We start from the raw sequence: 25322 nt of genomic DNA on the forward strand, positions 1-25322 counted from the left end.
CAGAGTCAGTTTTACCAGAACTTCCTCCCACTGGTCCCTATTCTATGCAGAGTAAGCCTGCTGCCCTTTGAACACAGAGCATCCCCCAGTCTTCTCTCCAAAGGGGGCCTCCCTGTTCTGCAGCCACACCTCCTGAGAGTGTCTGGTGGCCAGCATCCCCTCCGCACTCCAGGGAGGGCAGATGGTGCAGATGGTGAGTCACGAGGTCAGTAGGGTCTGATAAAGACCTAGGTCAGCAGCAGGGGCACTCTTCCTGCCTTTATCTGGAATTTCCCTGGTCTCCTTTCCTTGCTGGCAGCCACTTCAGTTCCTACTCCCTTCTTTCTTGGACCCTGTGCCCAACCCTCTTGGCATCTGAGCCTCTCCTGTGAGCACTGTCCGAATTTGCCCAGAACCTCAAGCAGTGGCTCTCTGAGTGGGGTCAGTGTGAGCAAGCGGACATGAGTCAGAGCAGCAACTCCACCTAATGACTAAGGATAAATGTCCCACCCAAAGTTCCTGGTTTCGAGCCTCTTCTAAAGCACAGGCTATCACAGCCCAAAAAGCAACACTGCCCACTCTAGCACTGAGAGTCTGAAGTCTCAGGCTCTGGGGACCTCAAACAAGTCCCTTCCCTTCATGTATGTTTCACCACATACAAAGTAGCAAGGCTGGATTAGTTAATCCCCAAGATTCTTTCCAGCACTAACATTCCATGATCATTAAGTACCAAAGGAAATTGCACTGTAATTGCAGCTTTGAAGTACATCGGGAGTAATGGTAGCAGCGATGAGAGCTCCGACCCCAAATGAATCACCACGACTGCAAATAACAGTTGTTACTATTAATATAATACCTTATACTGCAGCGTGCTTTTCCATTTACAAAGCACTTTTATACACATTATCTCATGTGACCCTCGTAAGAATCCAATAAAAGTGATGGGAAAGATGGTATTTCTTTTGCACATATTTTTTTGCACATATCAATTTCAGTGGCCATTCAACTGAAGCAACAGTGCAAAACCCTGCACATTGGTCTTTTAACACCTCGTCCTCATTCTGTAGCTTGCAGCTATATTTGCTACCTTGAGGAGCCACACATCCACCTATGACTCTGTCCCTAGAGGCTCTGACCAGGTTAGCTCAGGTCACTCACCCTACAAGGAAACCCAGGTGCCCACCCTGGAGAAGAAAGCATACACAATGTGCCCAGGGCCACTGGCTCAGTCCATCCAGCAGGTTCTTGGAGACATAGTCCTGACTCCGAGGGGAGGTGACAGCATCATCCCACATTTGTTTCCCTGCTGCTCGAAATAGAACAGACAAGATCACAGTTCACATGCTGATCTCACTGGAGCATCAAATGCTTCAAAATAATTAAACAAAAGAAAATGGGAATGTGAAGAAGACAGCCCCAATTTCCACGCCACCATCAGGCAGATGATAACAAAGGGACGGTAGACGGAGTCAAGGTGAGGGACAGCACCTCTGCAGGCACCCGGTGCGCTGCAGTTCTCTCCTACAGGGGCCACCGCGGCCAAGCCTTCCTACCAGCAGCAGATGCTGTCGCCCTCCACCACTCGCCTGGTATGGTCAAAGGGTAAGAACCGTCTTCCCCCATCTTAACACACACCAGGGTGGGGGATACGCTCAGACCAGCCTCCACTGTCCCCTCGCCAAACAGTCCCATTCTCCTGCGCACAGAGGTTGACCCAGGCAAGCCCAGAGTGGGTGACTGTTCTGTGTTGTGTGAGAAAGGGCCGGGCAGGTGACAGCTTTGTTCTCGAGCCCACTGTCCCTGCACCTGTGTTAAGACCTAAGTGCCTCTAAGTACCAACGTCTCCAGGCTATGACCCGCTCAGCTTCAAAAAAGGGTTAAAAGCATCCACCTTACCTCTCCCTCACAGAGCTGTCAAAGGATGGAGTGAGATCACACTTGAGAAGACAACTTGGAAATGCGAAGTCCCACGTGGCACTCAGAGATTGTGGCACAACAGGCACCTGGGGTCAGCACTGATCAGAGGGGGGCTGGTCAGGGGCATGTGGGCAGAGCAGCCGACCCATGAAACCTTCCCTCACACAGTCCCCTTCTCTCTTTTCCCCTCTGGCAGCTGGGGACCCAGAGGCAGCCTCTGGGGACCTAGATAGGGCAGAGCCACGGACAGAAGGAGCCTGGATCCTTGACCAGACACCTGGGGGGGTGCCTCATCAGGAACACCCACTTGGGTGTTAATGATAAATATCACGGAGATGGGAGATATCCATTACTGTGTTAAGTTATTGAAGTTGGCAGTCGCTGGAGATAGTAGGTAAACCACCTGGACCACATGGTGACCAGTGGAGTCACTGCTTCAAAACTCGGGCAATGGAGTTTGTTGCAAATTCAAGCAAAGGGAGCAAAAAGTTATAGCAACAGCCAGCCAAGTTTCCTCATATTCCCTCCAACCCATGACAGGATAAAAATGAGACCATACAGGAACTTCCCTGGAAGGCCAGTGGCCAAGATGCCACACTCCCAAGGCAGGGGGCCTGGGTTGGATGCCTGGTCAGGGAACTAGATCCTACATGCCACAACTAAGACCCGGCATAGCCATATAAATAAATAAATGTTTAAAATGATGTTAAAAATGATGTTCTCAGACTGATAGACACCAGAGACCAAGAGTTCTCTGTTATGGCAGAGTTAACCAGTTTGAGAAATAGTCAGTACACATACTTGCCCAAATGCAACCAACCATGATCAAGTTTGTGGTTGAGACCTACTTCCTTTTCTCCATTGCCTAGATTTTCACTCCTGACAATAAAGATGACATGGATCAACCTCTAAATAATCAGACAGATTAGGTTATCCGATCAGAGTGTCAAATGTCCTCATAATGTGGACAGACTGTGCTGGAAGGGGCTAGAGAAGGGACTAATAATCCAGCAGGAAAATAAAAAGGACAAAGGATCTGAAAGACAGTAAACAAACATAAAACAGAAACATCTCGACTGATGAAGGGTCTTCCCTGACTCCTGAGAAATACATACAAAATGAAACAGCAGTGAGACACGTCTCACGCATCAGCTTGGCAAAATCAAAACGTGTGACAAGACCCTGTGTGGCCAACGGCACTCTCTTGGATGGGGACGCTGGTTCTTCTCCAGAGGGAAGTTGATTTCGTAATATCTATCAACACATAAGTGGCAAATCCCTTTTGATTCAGTGGTTCTGCTTCTAGAAATCTACCCAACAGATATCCTCACACATGTGCCAAAAGACTCCCTGCACAAGATGACTCATTGTTTGAACTGGAACAGATAGGAAACGGCCTAAGTGCCCAACAGTACGACTCACCCAAGTACATACAGCTATAAAACAGATGAGAAGTCAACTTCAAAGTTTACAAGAGCCCAGTGGGAATTTTGGGGGGCGGGGTAGGGGGTCAAGCACACATCCATCACCATTCTACCCACATGTGCAGGCGCATAAAAGGAGATACTCGGAGCAAGCCTTACGCTTAAGACACTCTGGGAGCACGAGTCCGCACCCCGTGATGAGGTGTGAATCTGTATCCATGCTGCTCCTCGCTGTTGAGCTTATTTTCAGCGCATGGAAAACTAACCATAATGCAAACAACACAGCAACAGCTGTGTTTTCATCCTCTCGGCGATCCTGACGTCACAACCGTCAAATGCAAGCTCCCGAAAACAGCAAATGATACTGTTCCCGGCAGCACACTCCGAAAGGCTACACACCTTCCCCCAAGAGGGAGGATTCCAGGGCTGTCCTTTTTTTGTAGGTGTGATTTCCCCTTTTCAGAGCAGCTATTTAGCAACTTGCGTACAAAGCCACCTGAACCTTAGGAACACTTCTATCACAGAAAGCAGTCACACAGCCTTTCTGGAGAGAAATCGAACACTATCCATTAAAATGAAAATATACACGTGCCCCCGACCTAGAAATCCCACACTCCAACAAGGAGAATAGAAGCACTAGAATGGAAAGCAACATGTACAAGGGTGTTTATTACAGTACTGCCCTCGTGGGTAAAGAAACACCCTGAAAATCCATCAGAAGAGAGCGCCTGACAGTGGGGAAAAGGAAGAGGGAAGGGGCAAGAAAGGGGACAGGGATTAAGAGGTATAAAATACCATGAATAAAACAAATAAGCTACAAGGATATATTTGTACAGCAGAGGAAATATAGTCAATATTTTACAATAACTTTAAATGGAGTACAACCAATAAAAGTTTTGAATCCCTGTGTTGCACACCTGAATCTCATGTAGTATCATAAGTCAACTATACTTCAATAAAAATAAGATTAAATGGAGTATAACCTATAAAAGCTTTGAACCCCTATCTTGTACACCTGAATCTAATATCGTATTGTAAATCAACTATACTTCAATAAAAAATAAGATGTAAGAAAAATTAGAAAAGAAACATTTTAAGAGAATGGCTAAATCAAGCATTACATGAATGTCTGGCAACTGGTTTTTTTCTTTTTTAATTCATGTTTTTATCTTAGGTTGTGCTGGATCTTCATTGCTGCACACGGGCCTTCTCTAGTTGCTGCCACCGAGGGCTACTCTTCATTGAAGTCCACAGTCTTCTCACTGCAGCGGCTTCTCCCGTGCAGCACAGGCTCCAGGGCGCATGGACTCAGTCGTTGTGGTGCACAGGCTTAGTTGTTCCTTGGCCTATGGAATCTTCCTGGACCAGGGATCGAACCTGTGTCCCCTAATCTCTGTACAGAGTTTGCTTTCTCAGTAAATTCTACCCTGACATCTTCACTCAAAATTATAAAGGGGGATGGGGAGCTTTTCCAGCTTTATTTTTCTCAATAGAACTTACCATTGGCTGACACTTTAGATATCTCACTAGCAGATATTTCCTCCTTCCAGATGATAAGCTCCATGAAGGCAAGGATTTTGTCTCTGGCTCACTGAGCATCCCCAACATCTAGCACAGCATCTGTCAATTCCACTGAAAGAAGGGAAAACCTGTTTGCACCAGGAGGAATGACTGGCAAAATGTATATGAGGCTTTCACCACCAACGGCGTGAAGCTGCAGCAGACAGCTGTCAGAGGAAATAAGACTACCTTTTCTTCTGTGTTGTTTATCCCCCCAGTTGCAGTGAATGTATGTTATTGTTATAACTGTTGCAGAGGCATTGAATAAAATTAAAAAGTAAAGATGGAAATCGGACTAAGAGGAAGCAGTGGAGGGCGGGCGAGTCAAAAAGGAGGGAGAAAGAACCCAGAACACAGCCAACAACTACCGCTGGCCTCTGTCTTCCCTCTTTCCATCTCAGGCCAGGCACCCTCAAAGTGAGCCCACCTAGCATCTAACACACAAGCGCTGTAGGAAGGACAAGATGTTACTCATAAAAGAAATCATAGGGACCTCCCCACTCCCCGAGCAGAGGCCCTGGGTTCACTCTCTGGTCAGGAAACTAGATCATCCCACATGCCACAACTAAAGGGCAAAGATCCTGTATGCCACAACTAAGACCTGGCATAGCCAAATAAATGAAAATAAACATATATCAGAAGAAATCACAGAGTACACTCTAACACAAATATAAATGCTTCTGGACCATGGCTCCACAGAGCCCTGCCTCTGTCAGAGATGAGCAAGGGGAGACCAGCATGTAGAAAGGATGTAGAAAGTTCCGAAGAGGGCAACTGGGGAGTAGCACCAGGGAAGAAGCACTGAACTCCCCAGGCGGCCGGGTCCCAGTTCTGCCTCCCATGCACAGAGTGACCTTGGGAAAGGTCACTTTAACCTCTTGGAACCACAGATTCCTCCCCTGTGAAAGTCAAAATAAAGCTACCTATCCTTTGTCACACTGCACACAGACAAGTAAGGAGATAGTCGCCACCATGGATGCCACATGGATGATGTCAAAACACCTCACTACATACAGCCCTGGTCTCCTCAACTTTGTTTTCCAGTCGTTTGCCATTGGTCTATGAGAAAGGTATGTATTTTCATACATGACCTTTTGTCACTTGGCTGAACTCTGTCGCTTCTGATAATTTATAGATTCAGAGTCTAGGATTTGCTCTAACCAGATGATCAGATCACCAGCAAATAATTACAATTTTATCTCTTCCTGCTTGTTGCTCATGTCTCTTTTGTCTCTCTCCTGTCTTATTGCGTTGGCTCAGACCTACAGTTCAACAGTGAACAACAGAGGTAACAGTGGGCATTCCTGTCTTATTCCTAATTTGAAGGGAATGTGTTCCATGTTTATCTAGTAAGAATAACATTGGCTACAGATTCTAGTACGTATCCACCACCAAATTTAAAAAATTCCTTTCTGTTCCGAATTTGTGAGGTTTTCTCATGTAATGCCAACAGCATTATATTTCAATGCTTTTTCAGCAATTAAAGAGATCGTTACATGATTGTCTCCCCCTTAACATGCTTTTATTTTCATTTTAACTGAGGAATAGTTGATTTACAATATTGTGTTAGTTTCAAGTGTATAGCACATCAATAAGTGTGTGTGTAGTCTTCAGATTCCCTTCCTATAAATGTTACTACAAAATATTGAGCACAGTTCCCTTCGCTATACAGTAGGTCCTTAATGTGTTATAGCAGAGGACTGGACACCCCAACCCAACACTGACTTTTCAAGGTCAAGATCAAGCCTCTGACCCAGGTCATAATGATGTCATTCTACCTCAGCTTCTCTCCTAATGGCTGCCTTCTCTCTTCAGTCCTACAGCTCCCTAAGCTAATCTCCTCCACCTCCATCCCAAACACTCACCAGTTCCTAAAATGCCACAGGTTTTCACCTGTATGAAGGGGACGTCAAGACAAAGTTGAATGTCAACCCATCTCTACGTCATGAAAATTCATCCCACATCCCGCATCCCAAGGGATGAATTTTCATGACTTAGAGATGGGTTGACATTCAACTGTGGGAAGGGAACCAATCATATGATTTTCTCAAGATGAACAGCTCATTATTGTGATGTAAACACTGCACCCTCCACCTTGTTGCATTTCAAGATTCACACAAAACTATTCCAAACTGGAGGAGAATACTTTGGGCATGGGATTGTAGTCAGCTCTCCACTCCCGAGGGTATGTACTCAGAGACGGGAATGCCCCCTCCTCGATGTTGTTATACAAGGGAGTGGTCCAAGGTCTCTGCATCTGTGAAGTGAGAGAAACAGACCAATCAAAAGGAAAAGGAGGTGTAGGAAGTAGGATGTATTGAGCACTTCCAAGCAGTCTATACACGTTTCCTCCTGGTCCTCACAACAGCCCTTTGAGGTGTTAGGATACATAGAGAAGTGGCTCACACACACACACACACACACACACACACGAACACACACACACACACCTTGCTCAAGGTAACAGGGCCCAGGTGTGCACCAGGGCCTCTGCCCCACTCCTCACACCTCTTCCATTCCGCCACTCTGCCTCCTGCTACTGGGTGTGAAACCGCTTGTTAAGCTGCCTAACACAGCGGCAGCCACCTAATGGGTACTTAATGATTCTGCCCAGACTGAGATGGTCAAAGGTCCCTGCTGCTGAGCAAAGGCAATTTTCTCCTCCACCAAGCCACGGAGAGACTTCACCCTGGCCCTTCGTGTACAGGAGGTCTGCCCATGAGGCTGTTATGGCCAGCCCTTTCCACCTTTCCAAAATAAATTCAGAAACATGATCTCATCTGGGCATCACATCTCTTGACAGAGAGGGTCACCAAGGCTCACAAGGGAAGAGTCTGCCCAAGGTCCCACAGCTACACCAACACGTTCACATCCAGGGACACCAGAAACCATGATGATCTCCATTCTAACCAAGACCTCGTGGATGAAAAGAAAGGACAATCTCAAGTAGGTCATCAAAGAGCAGCTACAATTAAGTCTATGTTCAAAGCCAAGTTTGTGCTGTGGATGAGTGGGTGATAGGCACTCCATAACTGTTCAGCGACATGGATGAAGAAGCACACAGCTCATGATTTGGCCAATCAAGCACAAATGATGCCATCACCTTAGACTCAGACCACATAACTTTTAACCCTTGAAGTACAAATCTATGCCTCTTTTGTAATCAAGGAACCAAAGTATCTATTGGTAGCTCCTTCCCACCAGCTCCAGGATGAAGCAGCTCCTGCATTTGGAAGTCGCAGTCTAGTTCCAAATGTATCTTTATTGTCAGAGGTCATCTCCCTGGTCCCTCCTCTCCCCACAGGCCCTGGTAAGCATCAAGGCCACTTCATTGGCCAGTGACTCAACCAGAAACTATGTGGACCTCAAGGCAATTTCTTGGGCTTCAAGAACATGGCCAAAGTCAAGCTGCTCAAGAGATGTAACAAATTATTTGGACCAAGAGTCAAAGCAGAAGGCATAGACCTTGCTAATGCTTACATATCCAGGAAGAACTGAGTTCCCAGCAAGCAACAGTAGATGCCCAGCCCTTGTTCCTTTGTTCACAAGAAGATTGATGCCATCTAAGAAACTAACCTTGCTTCTCACCAGAACTATATCATACTAAGGGACACTGAGGAATGAGACCATCCTTTATACACTTCACCATTCCAGTTGACTGATGGCCTTCTGGATTTATTCTAACTTGTGAGGCATAAACTCAACAGCATATGACAGCAAAATCTGATGGCATCTCCAAAGACACCCTTGTGATATGCATGTTCTGGGTTCCAGTGAGTCTCATGTCTGTTGCAGACAGAACTGCTCAGAGAAAAGGAAAGAGGCTTGCTCCTACAGCATGACATGGAGATCAGAGAGGTCACATGCTGTATGATTCCACTTACATGAAATAACCAGAACAGACAAATCCTAGAGACCGAAAGCAGTCTCGTAGCTGCCAGGCTGAGCAAAAGGAGGCAAAGGGGAGTGACTGCTCAGGGGAAAGGGTTTTCCTTTGGTGGGGGTGGCGATAAAAATGATCTGGAATTAGATGGTGGTGATGGTTGCACGGCTCTGTGAATACACTCAAAACCAATTTAAATGGGTAACATTTATGATAAATAAATGATATCTCAGTAAAGCTGTGTGATTTTAAATGCTGATGGTGGAGAGGAAATAAAGTGAGTGCATCAAGTTAGGAAGTGCTTCTCTGCCTTACATCTGACCACTGCACTGGGTCCCCATTCCCTCAGCCCGTGGGGCAGCTATGGGACCAGCATCCTACGTACTGTTCTTCGCTTGTCGGGCCCTCAGCAGGCCCCTTCTGCCAAGCAACCACCCTCATCCCTGCTATGGACTCAAGGCTTCTAAGCAACCAAAGCAGGCATGGGAACATTCTCACAACAGTCCCAGGAAACACCTCTGGGAATAGTCATTCATCTGGTAGAGAAGCTGGCTGCTTGGAGCCCAGGAAGGGGGAGGGCATGAAACCAGAGAGACAGCCACCTTCCTCCTAGGAGAAGAGGGAGCTGGCAGGAAGGGAGACCCCGAGTCCGATGGCTGACATCATCATCTGTGTTTTTCCAAACTGTGTTGAAGGAAAAGTACAGTGTGAGGCTGCAGGCAGGACAGACTTCAGAGCAAAACAAATCAGGCAAAGAAACTGCTAGAGGTTCCATTAGCAAGACAGAGCAAAAAATTGGATTCCCCCATTCCCCTGTTGCCCTTGGGGCCCCTCAAACTGCTAAAAATAAAGCAACACTCCCTGGTATTTGTGATGCTGGAGTTCTCAGAGTCCCTGCAGGGCCAGCCTCCCTCTGGACATCCTTCGATCATCCTTGCCTCCCTTTCTCTACCAATTCAGCATGGATTTCCACGGCACAACGAGGGGTCCGGGAATGAGAAAAACATTTCCACTTATCAGGAGGCTGAGACAGATGTCCCACCACAAGGATGTGGTCTAGAGCTTGAGAATCAAACATACAGATGATCAACTGAGCATCTATATTAGTGGGGGTGGGGGGGATGGGGGATGCAGATCCATTCAATGATTGAACACCCATCCCGACCCTCTGAGGTCCTGGCCACTTTTTAGAGGAAGGAGTCATAAATGGATGGGGGGACTTCCTTGGTGGTCCAACGGTTACCAACCAACACAAGGTTATCTGCCAACACAAGGACATGGGTTTCCATCCCGATCCAGAAAGATCCCACATGCCCTAGAGCCCACGCTCTGCAATAAGAGAAGACACTGCAGTGAGAAGTCCGTGAACCACAACTAGAGAACAGCTCCTGCTCACTGCAACTAGAGAAAGCCTGCGTGCAGCAATGAAGACCCAGCACAGCTAAACATAAACAAACAAATAATTTTTCTAAAAAATGAGAACTCCTTTACAAGTACAACCTAGAGTTGAGTTAAAACAAAAGTGAGTGGTGGGGGAGAACAGCTGGGGCAATATGTAAACCTGAGCTCACGCCCACCCTCTTCGATTACACAGCAGGGAGTACCACCTTTCGCTCCTTCCATAGAACCCCATACTTATGCAGAACCATAGTCTCTTGGAGAAAGAACAGCCTCAGAGCAATACAGCTGAGTGATGTGAGTGCACACCTCATATCGGACTGCCTGGCTTCCAACCCCGGCTCCAGCCCTTCCCGGCAGGGTGACCGTGGACAAGGTACTGAACCTCAGTTCTCTATCTCTAAAGGGATGATGCAATACTTCCTACCTCGCAGAATTAATCTGAAGCTCCTACAAAAGTGCCCACTGCATAAAATGTGCAAGAAGCTCCAGGTGTTATTGGGCACCCACTAACAGTGTCTCTCTAAGGAAGCTACCAGCATTGGGGGCTGGGCAGCTTTTGTCTGTCCGGGGCTGCCCTACACCTGGCAGGATGTTGACTCTTCCCAGCCCCTGGGAAGTAACTGCTCACAGTCAAATAAATGCTCCTTTAGACTGGGTGACAGTCAAAGCAGTTGAGTGGGGAGGACAGGATTGACACCATAATTTGTGTGACCCTAAACCCATGCCTTTAACCCTCCACCAAACTGCCTCCTGTAAAACCACAGTGTACACACAGAAAGTCTTTCTATCAAGGATGGTGAGAAACAGAGAAATAGGAATTGAAATGAAATAAGCCTCTTCAAAAAAAAACGATTGGCAGTCATCGTTCGTTTTTAAAAGTTAACACATTCTACTCTTCAGGTCTTCTGAGGTTACCTGAGGTCAGGGCACAGATACCAGGCGGTCACGCCCTAAAGATTAGCCGATGGCTCTCGTGGGAGGTGGGCACATGGAAATTCAAGGCTTTTCTCTGAGGGCCTCAGGGTGACTGGAAACCCTGGGTCCTGGCTTTACTGCCTTGGTCCTCCCAGCCTCCTCCTTTCACAGGCAGCTAGGGGTGGCCACCCTATGCCACTGCAGCCCACAGATGCTCGGGGACACCCCAGAGGGCTGGTCCCACCTGAGGTGTGGCTCCAAGAACAATGACCCATAAAACAGCCTGGAGGCTGAACATGAGGGAATGGCCATAAAAACCGGCAGTTCTAACTGTGGCCACCTGAGCATCTGGAACAAAGAAGCCACAGAGGGATGTCCCCCCCTCACCAGGACCCCACCCAACTGCCGCCTGGGGACACGGGATGGTCCCCTGAGGCCACCTGGAAAAACTGGCCTTCTCAAGCTGCCAGGCGCTGTATGGGAGGCCCTCCTTCAATGAGGTCAAGCGGATGACGCAGCAGAGAGCTGGCACCCTGTCCACTGCCAGGAAGGACTCCGTGAACAGCACCCTCATCTTTCCTAAGCCTAAAAGCAAGCCAGCAAGGTGGGTGGGACTCCCACCTTTCAGATTGGGAAACTGAGGCTTGGAGAAATCACGCAACTAGGAAGGGACTGCCCTGGGTCTCAATCCAGGTCAGTCTCCAAACATGGGCTTTGCCCACCTTCTTCTTGCAAGGTGGCCCCTGGAGAGGTTGGATGGCGGGGCTTCAAAGCCTGTCAGTCCCCGGCTCAGAGTCCACCACACACACACACACATCCACACACACACACGGGGCACCTGGGCTTCTGCTGGGACAGCCCCCCGCAGAGTCCAGGGGAGTGAGCCCCAAGCAGCCTCCCCACACTCTGCCATGGCCGGGGGAGGGGGCGGGCACCATCTCCCACTCCCCTTTCTGGAAAGCTTTTCCACGTCCCAGGCCAGGTCCTGCAGGCCCTGGGGCTGAAGAAACATGGCAATGTTAACAGAAGCAGCTCATATTTAGGGTGCTTCCTAAATGCCACATGTTTCCCCCATATTAGCTCACCATACGGGCGCACACTCTATGAGGAGAGGCCCATTGTACAGAAAGCCCACACGTACAGATATGCAGTTTGTAGAAGGTCATGCAGCTGTGAGTGGCAGAGCCAGAGCTGAATCCACGCTACCCACAACACCACCCCCACTCTGGGGACACAGCCACAATGCGTCCACTCACACCACCTTCCGGCCATGCTGTAAGGGCTGTGGCCTGGGTCTCCTCTTCAGGATTCACCCTCCACCCTTCCCAAGGCTGGCCTCCCCTGGCACCTCTGCCTTCACCCCTTTGCAGCTAAAACTGCTAGAAGGCCAGGCTGACTCTAAGTTGGGCTCATTCTGTCCCGTTCCCGTTCCTAATGTCTGTAAGGAGAGATGAGACAGTCAGGTACCAGCCCCTCCTCCAGAGAAATGCTCAGACCCCAAAGGTCCTTGACACGGCACCCCTCCTTAGAGTCAAGAAAGACATGTTTGCTTCTGGCAGTTGCCTTTTTCCTAAGTCCTTTCTGGGGCACCAAATTGAGAGGTACCGAGCAAATGGCACCACTCCATCACTGGGTTCCCTTGGTGAGCTGGAGTCCTCTTTTCTGAAGCAAGCAGAGCCATCTGGAATTTACCATGTTTAGCCAACAAACTCTCACGAAGGGCCATCTTGGTGGTTGCAGTACCGCCTTGGGCACACTGACCAAGGGGAAGACCCTGCAAGAACTCTGGGTAATGGCAGTGGCCTTGCCTCATGCTCCCCCCCACCCCCGTGACTGTTTCCAATAAATCACCCTAGCCAGCTTCGAGCCTGACTCACCTGACCTGATCGGTGATGTGATGGTGGAAATAAAGACCTAGGTGATGGACTTGGAAGCTGGAGGAAGGAGCCAGAAGACAAGGCATGCAGGTGGCCTCTGGAAGCTGCAAAACTCAAAGAAGGGATGCTCCCTTTGGAGCCTCCAGAAGCAGCAGCCCTGTGAAGCCAATTACAGACTTCTGATCTCCAGAGTTGGAGAAGAATAATTTGTGGTGTCTTAAACCACTAAATGTATGGCTATTTGTCACAACAGCGGTAAGAAAGTAATCGACACACTCAGTCCACCTGAGGAGGGAGTGCACTTTGTCCAGACTCAGCACCATACTAGCCACGGGAGGTTAAGCCATGAGCATCAGAGACCCTTTCCTGTCCTCCGAGAGCTTTTGTTTGTTCTCCTCTGTCTTCCCTCCTAGGGTCCCTGTGGCCTGGGAATACACTGTCATCACCTCTCTAAGTCCTCCCCAGGCTTGCAGCTTCCAGCCCACTTCCTCAGTAAAGTGTCACTGGAGGAACAGAGATGTCAAAAAGTACCAATCCCTCTGCACTTTCTTCGCCCACCCTTGCTGGCCAACGCCTCTCTCCTTAGGACTCACTTCTGCAGAGAAGCCTTTCCGGCGCCCTTCGGCAGATGAGAACAGACCCCTGCCACATTCCATGGTCCTTGGTCCCGCTCTAGACTTCCGTGTGTGTGTGTGTGTGTGTGTGTGTGTGTGTGTGTGAGCACGTGTGTGTGTGCAAGAGGAGATGACCTGTTTCATCAGGCCCTGGCAACAGGATTACTTGGCCCTGAAGGGAGGGATGGTGGATGTCTTGTTCACACCTGAATCCCCCCCACCCCCACCATCCATCGTGGGCACTTTGCCCAATAACATCTCCCAACTCTGCCAGAACACGCCACCCCAGGACTCTGCGGTGAGGGTTCTATGTTGTGGCTAGATCTTTCCTCCCAACTATACAGACTCCCTGAAGGCAGGAGCCTCATCTTCCCCTCCATCTATACTCACTGACAGACAGGACTCAACCGACTAGTCTACAGAGCTCCCAGGGGTGAGTGACGCTGGGCGTTCACCTAGACTAGGACAACAGTCCCAGGATTTGGTCAACAGCACGTTTAAAGTTAAAGAGCATGAAAGTCTTAGAATAATCACATGCTTTAAAAAAAAATAAAAGCAGCTGATTGGCACATTCAAGACTAAATCAGAAATAAGAGGAAGTCTCAGCTCAAGTCTCAGAACAGAAAAAGAGATAAAGCCCCAAACAGATGCCAAAGCCTTCTGGAAAGACTCTCACCAGGACCTTCAGGCAGTGGCCAAACCCTTCCAGAGCAGAGGATGAGAGTAGAACTCGGCCCCTATGAGAGAGGAACCACTAGGGAAAAGCAGAAACAAGGGGCAGGGATAACCATCTCCAACTAGTGGACACCACCGAGTCCCACCCTTGGCCCCCACGCCACCTGCTCCTCAGCCTGGAGCACGTTCTTCCCACCAATTCTGCCCAGGCACCTCTGTCCTCAAGCTGATCTCAGCTCAATGACACCTCCTCAGACAGGCCTTCTCTGGCCACCCACCGAGGGAGCCCCTCAAGCACCCTTGATCCCATCCCCCAGTTTTCTCAAGTGTGCCGCTGGAAATAATTCATTTATTGATTGATTGTTATCTACCTGTCCCTGCTCCCAACCCAGCCTTCTTCCTTCCTGTCTTCCCAGGACTTCAAACACCGCCTGGTGCATGTGGGTGCTTAAGAAGGCAGAATAATTCCTCACTGTCCAGATCTGGAAGATACTGGGATACAAAGCCCCCCCTCACCACAGAGCCCCAGTCTGATGGCTCTCCCAAAAGTAAACAGCCCATCAGTGGAGTCTTCATCTCTCTGTCTCTTTCTCCCTCTCTCTTTCTTGCACAGAATCTCTTTCTTCTCTAGTCAGCCAGCAGCACTGCCCATTTAATGACGGTTAAGACAGGAATGGAGAATCTTAAGGTTAAGCATAGCAGATCCCAGTCAAAAACATCTCGCTGGTTAAGTGAAAGAGCCAGACACAAAGGCCACATGTTACGGGATTCTGTTTATATGAAAAGTCCAGATTAGGCCCATCCACAGAAATAGAAAGTAGATTAGCCAGAGGCTGGGAGGAGGGGAAATGGAGAGTGACTGCCTAGCGGGTTCAGGGCTTCCTTTCGGAGGAATGAGACTGTCCTGTAATTAGATGATGGTGATGTTTGCTCAACTGTGTGAATATACTAGTACTGAAATTGTATGCTTTAAAAGACTGAATTTTATCTCAGTTATAAAAAGAAATGGGCATGCATGTTCAGTGGTGTCTGACTCTTTGTGACCCCATGGACACCAGCCCACCAGGCTCCTCTGTCCATGGGATTTTCTAGGCAAGAATACTGGAGTGGGATGCCATTTCCTTCTCCAGGGGATCTTCCCGACCCAGGGATCAAACCCACATCTCCTGCACTGTGAGGTGGATTCTTTACCACTGTGCCACTGAAAACTGCCATGGAGAAGTCAGAATCGCAGGCTCAGAGTCAGACTGTCCAAACTCATCTCCTCATTTGAGCCACAAGTTGTGTGAACTCAGAAAAATTACTTGGCCTCTCTGTACCTCCTCCACGTCCTTCTCTGTAAATGGGGGTAATAACTGTGCCAACCTTGACAGAGTGTTGTAAAAATTAAATCTGACCCTGATATGTATGGGACTTTGGTTGACAGCTTTCCAAGTGTCCATCTTCCCCTTTCTTACATCTTCCCCTTTTCTTACCCTATTTTCCATTCAGGTTCTGAGGACTCTGACTATACCACCTGGCCTCAGCCTATCCAATTAGATTGACCCTCAGGACCTGTGCAAGGTATGCTAGAGCAAAGATGCTTTATTTTCTGCCATGCATGAACATAATAGCAGGGGTACTCTGGAGCTGGGGCAGCCATCTTGGAAACCAGAGGCAAAGCAACCTCAAGATCAGGCCACTTGCAAAGAAAGTAGACTAGAGAGACAGAAAGAAACTGAATCCTTGGAGACCTCATTGAACCCCTGGATCACACTTCACCTGAAGTCCCTTCAATTCTATGAGCCAGTGAAGCCCCTTAAATGCTTAAGCATTTCTGTAAAATTAGCATTTCTGCTACTTGCAATCAAAAGCCTCATAACTGACTCAGTTACATAAAGTCCTTCATTCTGGGTCTGGCACATAGCAAGTTCTCAAAAGTGTGAGCTACTGTGATTTTTTTTCTAAACTTATTTTATACTATTCACCAGGGTCAGTGTTCACCCAGACATCTAGAGATGAATACTACTGGCTTATAACTAGATATCAGCTTATCACCTTATAATCAAATTCCAAGTCCCTGTGATGGCAAACCACAGACAAATGCACCAAAGATGCTAAAATGAGTGCACACAAGCACTCCTGGGGTGACAGGACCAGGTGAGCAGGGGGAGGAGGGTGAGAGAAGAAAAAGGCCATTACCATAATCCAACAGAGGGGATCAAAGTCTGCAAAACAGTCAAGCATACATTTGCCTCCTTACATGATTTAAGTGATTCTGCAGTAAAAGCTTAAAGTGGTCAAGGAAGAAGATGGGAGTCCCAGTGGCTTCCTACTCCTGGCTCCCTCTGCTCCGACACAAGGGCCAGATCCAAACATATCCCATCCAAGAACAAATAGAGGAAACCATACATCAGGGCTCAGCAGCAGGTCTTATTACCACAAATGCCAAAGACAAGGCACATATTCCATGAATGTGGCCAGAGACAGCGCATCCTAAAACATATGCACAAAGCTGGCTAAACTATTCAAGGAGTCTAGTCAATTTCCCTTCCCCTAATTTCTTTTCTTCTCTCCTCTTCTCCTCCCAATGCAGTAAGAATGTGATGCATGAAACAATTATTCTTCAGAACCCAGGGGCAGGTGGGAAGCCACAAATCCAGAGAAAGCAAAATGTAAATGATGCAAAAAGAGATCAAGATCCATGAATATTCATCTTCCGTCCCCTTATGATGGAAGCCAGATTTGAGAAGGATCATCGAGCTCCATTTCCTCTGAATTCCTCAGAGGAATTCATGGTTGGCTTCTCGTCTTTCTACCTGAACACAGAATGTGAGGAGGGGTTCTTGCTTCCAGGAACTGATGGTTACACAGGTATATATGTAACGAAAAATTCACCCACCTCGATATTTAAGATCTGTGTGTGCCCTGTGTGTATTTAGACCTCAATTTTAAAAGTGAAAGTTAAAAGATTGGCAGATTGATTCTCATCCTTCAAGGCATGTTTCAAATGTGACATTCTAGTGAGGAGAGCCTTCCTCTCTCACCACTGAGAGTAAGTCCCTGCCTCTTCACCTTGCCCAGCACACATCTCTGACATAGCTCCTGGCCCCAAACAAAACAATGAAAGTGAAGAGTCCTCTAGAGGCTGTTTGCTCCCAGTAAGACAAACCTGGGGCTGATTCATTTCTGAATCCGCTGCACCAGGCAAAGGCTTACAGTAATTGTTTATTGTGGGAATACATTTCAAATGGTCTGGAACTCTGTCCCACACAACAGGACTGGAAGCTCTCAAGGCCTGTGTCTTCCAGCTCCAGGGACATCTGTGTGACCCCAGAGGGGTGAATTAACCTCTCTGAGTCTCAGCTCCTGAACGGCACCTGCCCTTCAGGACTGCTGTGAGAATTTTATCAGCTAAGATGTAAGAAGCCATGTATGGATGTGAGAGTAGGAACATAAAGAAGGCTGAGCACCAAAGAATTAATGCTTTCGAACTGTCGTGCTGGAGAAGACTCTTGAGAGCTCCTTGAACAGTAAGGAGATCAAACCAGTCAATCCTAAAGGAAATCAGTTCTGAATACTCATTGGAAGGACTGATACTGAAGCTCTAATACTTTGGTCACCTGATGTGAAGAGCTGACTCATGGGAAAAGACCCTGATGCTAGGTAAGATTGAGGGCAGGAGGAGAAGAGGGCAACAGAGGATGAGATGGTTGGATGGCATCCCCAACTCAATGGACATGAGTTTGAGCAAACTCTAGGAGGTAGTGATGGACAGGGAAGCCTGGCGTGCTGCAATCCATGGGGTCGCAAAGAGTTGGACACAACTTAGCGACTGAACAACAACAAAGATGCGAGGCAACCAGCTGAGAAGGCAACGCATTTTAAGCTCTCAAGAAGCAGCAGGTCCCGTGCCCCAACCTTCTCCCAGTCACAGTACAGGGTTTAAAACTTCCCAGGAGCCCAATAAACTCTGGTGGATTGAAACCCCGGGTAGGGCTGCTCTGTGTGTCTCCCCAAAACATGCTCTGCCTACTTACAGAACTCAAAGCCAATCAGGCCCCAAAACAGTGCTTTTGTCTAAAATCAGACCCAGTGGGGTCACAGTACATCAGGAAGCCCATGGGAGCATTTGGGCTGACTGAATGTGGATCCCTTCGGGGAGGTGGTTCAGGCTGCAGGCCCGCTCACACAGTGCTCACCTAGGGCCTAATTCGCATAAATGGATGCTTCAGCTCTCCTCTGTTCTGTCACTCCCCGTGTGCAACAAAAATTATAATCTCTCTGTTCTCTGGCAGGATGTTTGTGTTCAAGCTAAAATTGCTTTCTCAGTCCAATTTGCGGTAATTCTGTTCGGCATAGTGTGATGAGGAACTTGGCTCATCTCGCCGGAGCTGGTGGCTGGCCTGACAGAGGTCCCTTCACACAGGGAATGAAAGAAGGAGATGGGGCCGGGGGGCGGGGGGTGGAGGAATGGACGAATTTGTCATTTTAGCAAACATAAGCAAAGACTGTCTGTAGGAGAGAAGCCACTGCCTGACACTTAGACACACAGAACACACAAAATGCCCTTTCTTCTCGGGAAGTCGGGCGTGAGACACTTCAGGACCCCAGGCCAAGCCACCGGAAAGTGGGGTGGGGAGAGGCTTCCTTTGCACCCACACCCTGCCGCCGCCCGGGGCCTGGATGCGTGCCGGGTCTCGTCCTGGTGAGGGTGTCCTGAAAGGTTCAACCTCAGCTTCAAGGGGTAATTAAATACCCTCAGTGCTCAAGAAGCCGCAGACAACAAAGAGATTCAGTGCCCAAAATATAAATGCAACCAGTGTGGACTATTAGTCAATTCATCAGCAAGAGTCTATTGAATGCCCCTGTGTTCATTCATTCACCAAATTTCACCAAGTGCCCACTTTGTATCAGGTTGCATGCTTGGTTCTGGGGATACAGAGGGAAGTGAAGTCCACAGCTCAGCACCTGCCAAATCCTGAGTGATCCTGAGTTAGGAGCTTACAATCTAGCCAGAGAGCCAGACAAGTGAAGCAATGTGTAAATCTCTGGGGCTGGTCTCCATCCTGGACCTAACTCTGCACTTTGTGGAGGGTGCCTTGACAGTCGGCTTGAATGTATCTGCTTCGGCTAAATGACATCATTCTACCTAGATCCACAATAAACATGGTGGCCACTATCAACTGACTAGCTCTCACATGCTGGGTAGAACTTTCTCCATGGTCTTCATCTTACAAGCCAAGGAAGCTAAGGTTTGGAGAAAGCAGCTTGCCCAGGACCACCACAGCCCATCAGTGCAGAAGGCAAGAGCTGCGCCCAGGTCCTGGAGCCCAAATCCAAGGCCCTCCCCATCTCACCACATAAGCGGAGGAAAGAGCACCCATGTCTGTCTCTCACTCAGCCCCAAATCTACTGTGGGTTCCCCCAAGGAAGCACCACCACAAGGATACCTTTGGATCCTCTTCAGAGCCCAGCCCAACAGAAGACAAGTTGCCAGAGAACAAACTATTTGCTTAACTGAGGGACTGTGGCAGAACCAACTTGAGCTAAGAGGGGGTGGAAGGGGGAAAGAAAGACGATCCAGAAGTCTTCCTGGAGGAGCTCGGTGTACAGAGGATGTTTTTGATGCTTCAGAACACATAATCCCCAGTGGAGGAAAAAGTCCGAGGACAAATACTAGATGTTACGTAAACCTTAAATCAGGCACCTGGCCTGCCTCCATGCATCAGTAACATATGTTCCTCAATGGAAGAAACTCAAAGAAGAGGTAACCCTGGTTTAAGTCAGAAACAGAGAAATATCACATATTAAAGCATATATACAGAATCTACAAAAAATGGTACAGATGATCCTATTTGTAAAGCAGAAATAGAGACACAACCATAGAGAACAAGCATATTGGTGCCAAGTGGGAGGAGTGGGATGAACTGGGAGATTGGGATTAACATACATACACTATTGATTCTATGCATGAAAAGATAACCAATGAGAATCTACGGTACAGCACAGGGAACTCTCCTCAATGCTCTGTGGGGACCTAAATGGGAAGGAAACCCCCAAAAGAAGGGATATATGTATACATGTGGCTGATTCACTTTGCTCGACAGTAGGAACTAACACAACACTGCAAAGCAACTATAGTCCAATAAATATTAATTTTCAAAAAAAGAAAAATAAGAAGTAACCCCAGCAAGGAAGCTGAGGCTGGAGAAGGGCCTTCCTGGCCCTTACAGCCCCAAAGATCTCCTGTCCATTCTCAGCTCACTGGGCCCCTGAGGGCATTCACAGGATGAGAAGGCTGCCCAGGACAGAAGAGAGATGGGCCCACCAGACTCAACAGCCTCTTCGCAGACCCTCTGCCTTCTGGAAGAAGCACCTTCTGGGCCTTCCGACACCTTCCATCTCTTTCCTCCCTTTTGCTATGATGTCCATCTGTCTGAGGTTGAGGAAGGGGAGGGAGTGGTGCAGGGCAGAACACTTACAGCCAAAGCCAAATCCTTACAAAAGCACCAGAGACCCACAAAACTGTCTCATCCAACTCTCATTTGGTACTCACTGCTGGCGGCTGGTTACCATGCTCCCTTAAAGGGTCTCTTCCTCCTCGTCTTCCTGGCATTCTCATCCAGGGCTACTGATGGAGGAGAAGGGTCGAAATAACACTCCATCTCATCATAACAGGAGCCATCTGTTAAGCACCTAAAAGGCACTAAGAGCTCAAGGTGATCATCTCATTTAACCTGCACAAAAGACCCTACATGGCAAGTATTCTCAGTATTCACATTTTACTGCAGAAGAGAGTGAGCTTGCCGAGGTTAACCGTCCACAGCTACAGCACTGGTGCAAGGTAGAGCTGAGACCCAAGCCTGCCTTTGTCCAAATCCAAGGCTACATTTAAAGAGACCAAGCTAACATTCAAAACATGTGCTTCCCCACTGTGGTGGGGAGGCTGGTAGGGGAATGGCACATTGGCTCCAATCCTGCCAATACTCAAAGCATTTCTAGAACTTTTCTTTGGAAATCGCCTACAGAGGTAATTTACACACCACTCAGAACTTTCAGATTCTTCTGTGCAATCATAATTACACATTTAGGGGACCAGAAATACTTTACCCATATTGGCTTCCTCTCTTATTCATTATACTTGCTTGCAAACTCCCTTGGACAGTTTTCTAAAATCAAATTGACTTTCAAATGCTGAGAGATGTCACCCCAGCAACACTCAAAAGAATGCACTGATGCTATCACCAGCCTGTTCCCAAGGAGAGACCTTCTTTCCAAGTAAGGATGAAATCATTTGCTCTTTCAGTCCTGCATTTATTCGAGAAGAATTTTGTGATGCTGGACACCAGTGTAGGTTGCTAAGGAAACAGAGATAAACATGAAAAAGACCCTGTCATTTGGGAGTCCTCAACATGGGGATGATATTTCAGGCAACTTTTGCATAGGACTTTCAGGTGCAAAGATGGACAGCATACAGTCCTAGGCTTCAGTTATACTACATTCCAACATGAGTACAGGTATGCCAGCCATCCCTCTGGAAAATGGAGTTACCACCTAGGAAGTGATTGTAACAGTCCATGTTAGGAAGAGTCAGTCTCCCAAAGGCGACCGAAGTGAAATAACAATGTTAACCAACAATTATGTAGCACTTGTACCAGACACTACTCTTAAGTAATTAACATACATTATCCTCCCAACAACCCCATAAAGTGACTACTATTACTAGTCCCACTTTCCAGGTGAGCAAACTGAGGCTCTGAGAGTTTACGCAATTTATAAAAGATCTCTAAGTCTGCAAGGAGCAAAACTATGATTTGAGCCCATGAAGTCTGGCTCCAGATGGCATGCTCTTGCTAAGTACACCGAGCTAACTGGAATGAGAGATGGTGCCCAGGTGGACACGTGTATTATGGTCCATTGAGTTTTAAAAGAGCAGCCACGTCACTCACGTTTCCTCATGTTTGATCCCTTGTTGTCTCAGCAGTGAACTTTTGGACTCACTCTGCTAAGCATGACATCTGAACTGAATGGAATGGGCCAAAGGGAAATGCCATTTCCTGCCCCATTTCGCCATGGGGCAGCAAGAGAGCCAAGGGACTAGGGAAGCAGCCTCTGCCATCCATTCCCCTTCTGCTTTCGATATTCCAGTCAAAGAGCCCCATCAAGTTATTAATAATACTCAAAGCAGGAGAGAGCTGAGAAGACAGTCCTTTCACATCAGAGGGAGGACAGAGGCCCTCCCTCTACCCCACAATTCACCACCCCTTACTCTGGTGGAGAATACAGGTCAGTGTCCCCTGGTGACAGTCGAGATGGTCTTCTCTTTTGTTCTCTTTGGAAACTGGAGGGAGGAGGCATTTAAACCCCTTGGTCCATTTGTTCCTGAAGGTGTTTAAGAAGCGGAATAACTTATAAGATGAAGGCAGGGACAAGAATGGGGAGAGCTGAGGGAACCCCAGAGCAGTGGAGGAAGTGGCTAAGACTTAACACTCTGAAGCCAGAGGATTTTGAGTTTGGATCAGATCCTGCTACTTCCTAAGTGACGTCCCTTGGGCCCATGCTACACCCACAGCAAGCCACAGTGTTTGCTCAGCTACAAAATGAGGATAATGGTAGTAACATCTCCAACACGGACTTTTTGAGAGGATCACATGAGAAAAAACAGGTAGAGTGCTCAACAGTGTGTGTGATACCTAGTAGCACCCTGTGTTAATATTCAGTATTTATATTCTGAATATTCCATCCTAACACTGAGTATTAATGTTCAGTACTAAGACCCAGAGTGGTTACTGGGTCACGGTCATTGTTAATTATGGCGGAACCAGCTGCGGGCGCAAACACCCTCACCCTGTGTCACTCTGGAGCCCCGTCTGCCAACTGAATGTTCTCCAAATCCACTCCTTACTCCTCTTGGGAACACTACATATCCCAGGCTGCCTTCCAGTTAAGGTACCATGTGAAAATTCTGACCAATGGACCGTGTGGGCAGAAGCGATGGGAATGATTTCCGGATCACTTTCACAAAACCACACTTCACGATCCCTACTTCTCATTCCACATCTGTCAGATGGGTGCAGAGGATTCAGCAGAGACCTTCGGGACCCCCTTTGAAATGGCAGATCCACAGGCATAAGGAGCCGACCCTGGGAATTCCTTGGCAGTCCAGTGGTTAGGATGCCACCCTTTCAGGGTTGAGTACCCAGGTTCAATACCTGGTCAGAGAACTAGGATCCCACAAGCTGTGGCATGTGTTGCAGCAGGTGGGGCGGGGCCAGGGGAGGTAGAAAAAAGGAACCAACCCTGAATGGCTGTTTGGAACAAGTCCCTTACCCCAACCCCCAAAACCCCATACACACTGTCAATGGTACTTTATATGAACAATACATACACTTCTAAACTAAGCCCTCAATATGTTAGGGTTGCTCATTACAGCAGCAAACCTAGTCTTATACACAGAATCAATCAAGCCTCAAGATGGACTCACAGGCCCCTCTTAGTTCAATGCTTCCATGACCAAAGAATCTAGATAGAGTAATATGGTCCAAGCGAAAAATTAGTATCTGTGACTGGTTAGGTGTGGAAAGCATGAGGAAGAGCCAGCAGTAGCTCAAGAGAAGCAATGGAAGAACCACTAGCCTAGAAGAAAGAGGACAGCCCAGCAGCAGTGTTACCCACTCTGTGTCACGATGGGCTCCAAGTCCTTCATGAAAACAGTGGAGGGCAGTGGAAAGACCATGGTCTCTGAGGCCAAGCAGACCAGAATCCGCGCCTGCCCATGATTTATAGAGGGAAGTAAACTCTCTGAGCTTCAGTCTCCACATACGCATAATATAGATAACATACCTGCCTCCTATTCTGTGCCATCAGGCTGATTATCTTGGAATCAGCCATGGTGGGAATACTGACAAACTGACAAAAGCCACAAATGTATTGACAAATGCTAAAAGTTTTGAGGCTTTCTTCCTAGAGGTTAAACACTTACCAGCACATCACTAGACAAACAGGAGAGGGAGGTCAAGGAAAGAGAATTCCAAGTAGAGTGGATGGCGTTTGTGAAGGCCCAAGGATATAGAAACCGAAAGTTTAGCAAAGTGAAGGAAGTCCTCTACGGCTGGGTACAGTGAGCTTGGGAAGAAATCTAAGAGCAACCCAGAGAGAGGGCAAAGCCAGAGTTTGTGGAACCATCACCCTTTAATAGTTATGTGTTCCAGTCATCTAGTTCTATGATAAAAAAATTACCTCAAAATGCAGTGGCTTGAAATAATCACTTTATTTTATTTATGATTGATAAGTCAGGAATTCAGGGAGGATGAGCTGGCTGGCTCAGCTCTGATTCATGTCAGCTGGAGCTGGACGATCCACTTCCAAGATCGACTCTGCTCACCATGTCTGGTGCCTTGGTGCTCCCTGAAGAGCACCCTCCCTCCACACAGCAGCACATCCTCGGGCCTCTCCAAGTGACCTGCTCTTCTCACGTCATGGAGCGCTCAGGGTAGTCAGGCATCTCTGTATGATCCTGGGTCAGGCTCATGGCCTCTCCTGAGCCCGTGCTCCCGGACGCCAAGAGGGAAGCTGCAAGGTGCTTCTGACCATGTCCTGGAAGAAGCAAAACCGTTGCCACCACATTCTACTGATTACAACAAGTCACAGAGCCAGCCCTGTTTCAAAGGTGGGGCGGAGGGCACTACCCAAGAGTCTGAACACGAGACTCATGGCTTACTGGGAGCTTCTCTGAAGACAAGCTGCCACACTATCATTGATCAGTTAGCACCTGCTGCCCACTCCCTAGGACCACCTGGAGGAGGCACAGGAGTTCAAAGAAAGGAAAACCACCAGCCCTGTCCACAGGGAGAATTCGATGGATGATGCTCACACAGGATAGGGAGGACAAGGCGGGGGTAACAGTAGCAAGACTGAACCTCGACTCAGGTGAGCAGAGAAGGCTTCCCAGAAAGGTGACCTTCCCAGCACATGAGCCAGCCTTGAAGGATGTGGGAGGCAGAGTGGAGGGTAGGAAGGGAAGGAGTAGACCATCTCTGAGGTCACTGCCCAGCCTTCTACCACATCTGGACTAGCCATGGATGGGGCCAGGCCA

General features: G+C 48.1%; 1 protein-coding gene across 10 annotated transcripts in view; it reads right to left on the reverse strand.

The window, feature by feature from the left end:
* KCNMA1 (potassium calcium-activated channel subfamily M alpha 1) overlaps window positions 1–25322 on the reverse strand; it is a 748269-nt gene that overhangs the window by 704667 nt on the left and 18280 nt on the right. Inside the window, exon 2 of one of the 10 annotated variants that reach the window (XM_065922694.1) lies at window positions 24576–24823. The exons of the other annotated variants lie outside the window; for them this stretch is intronic. Within the exon in view, the coding sequence (XP_065778766.1) occupies window positions 24755–24823 (69 nt within the window). The 3' untranslated portion in view covers window positions 24576–24754. Of the gene's footprint in view, window positions 1–24575; window positions 24824–25322 lie in introns of those variants that run through there. 10 annotated transcript variants of the gene reach the window in all.

Source organism: Muntiacus reevesi, chromosome 2 (assembly GCF_963930625.1).
Source record: "Muntiacus reevesi chromosome 2, mMunRee1.1, whole genome shotgun sequence".
NCBI lineage: Eukaryota > Metazoa > Chordata > Mammalia > Artiodactyla > Cervidae > Muntiacus > Muntiacus reevesi.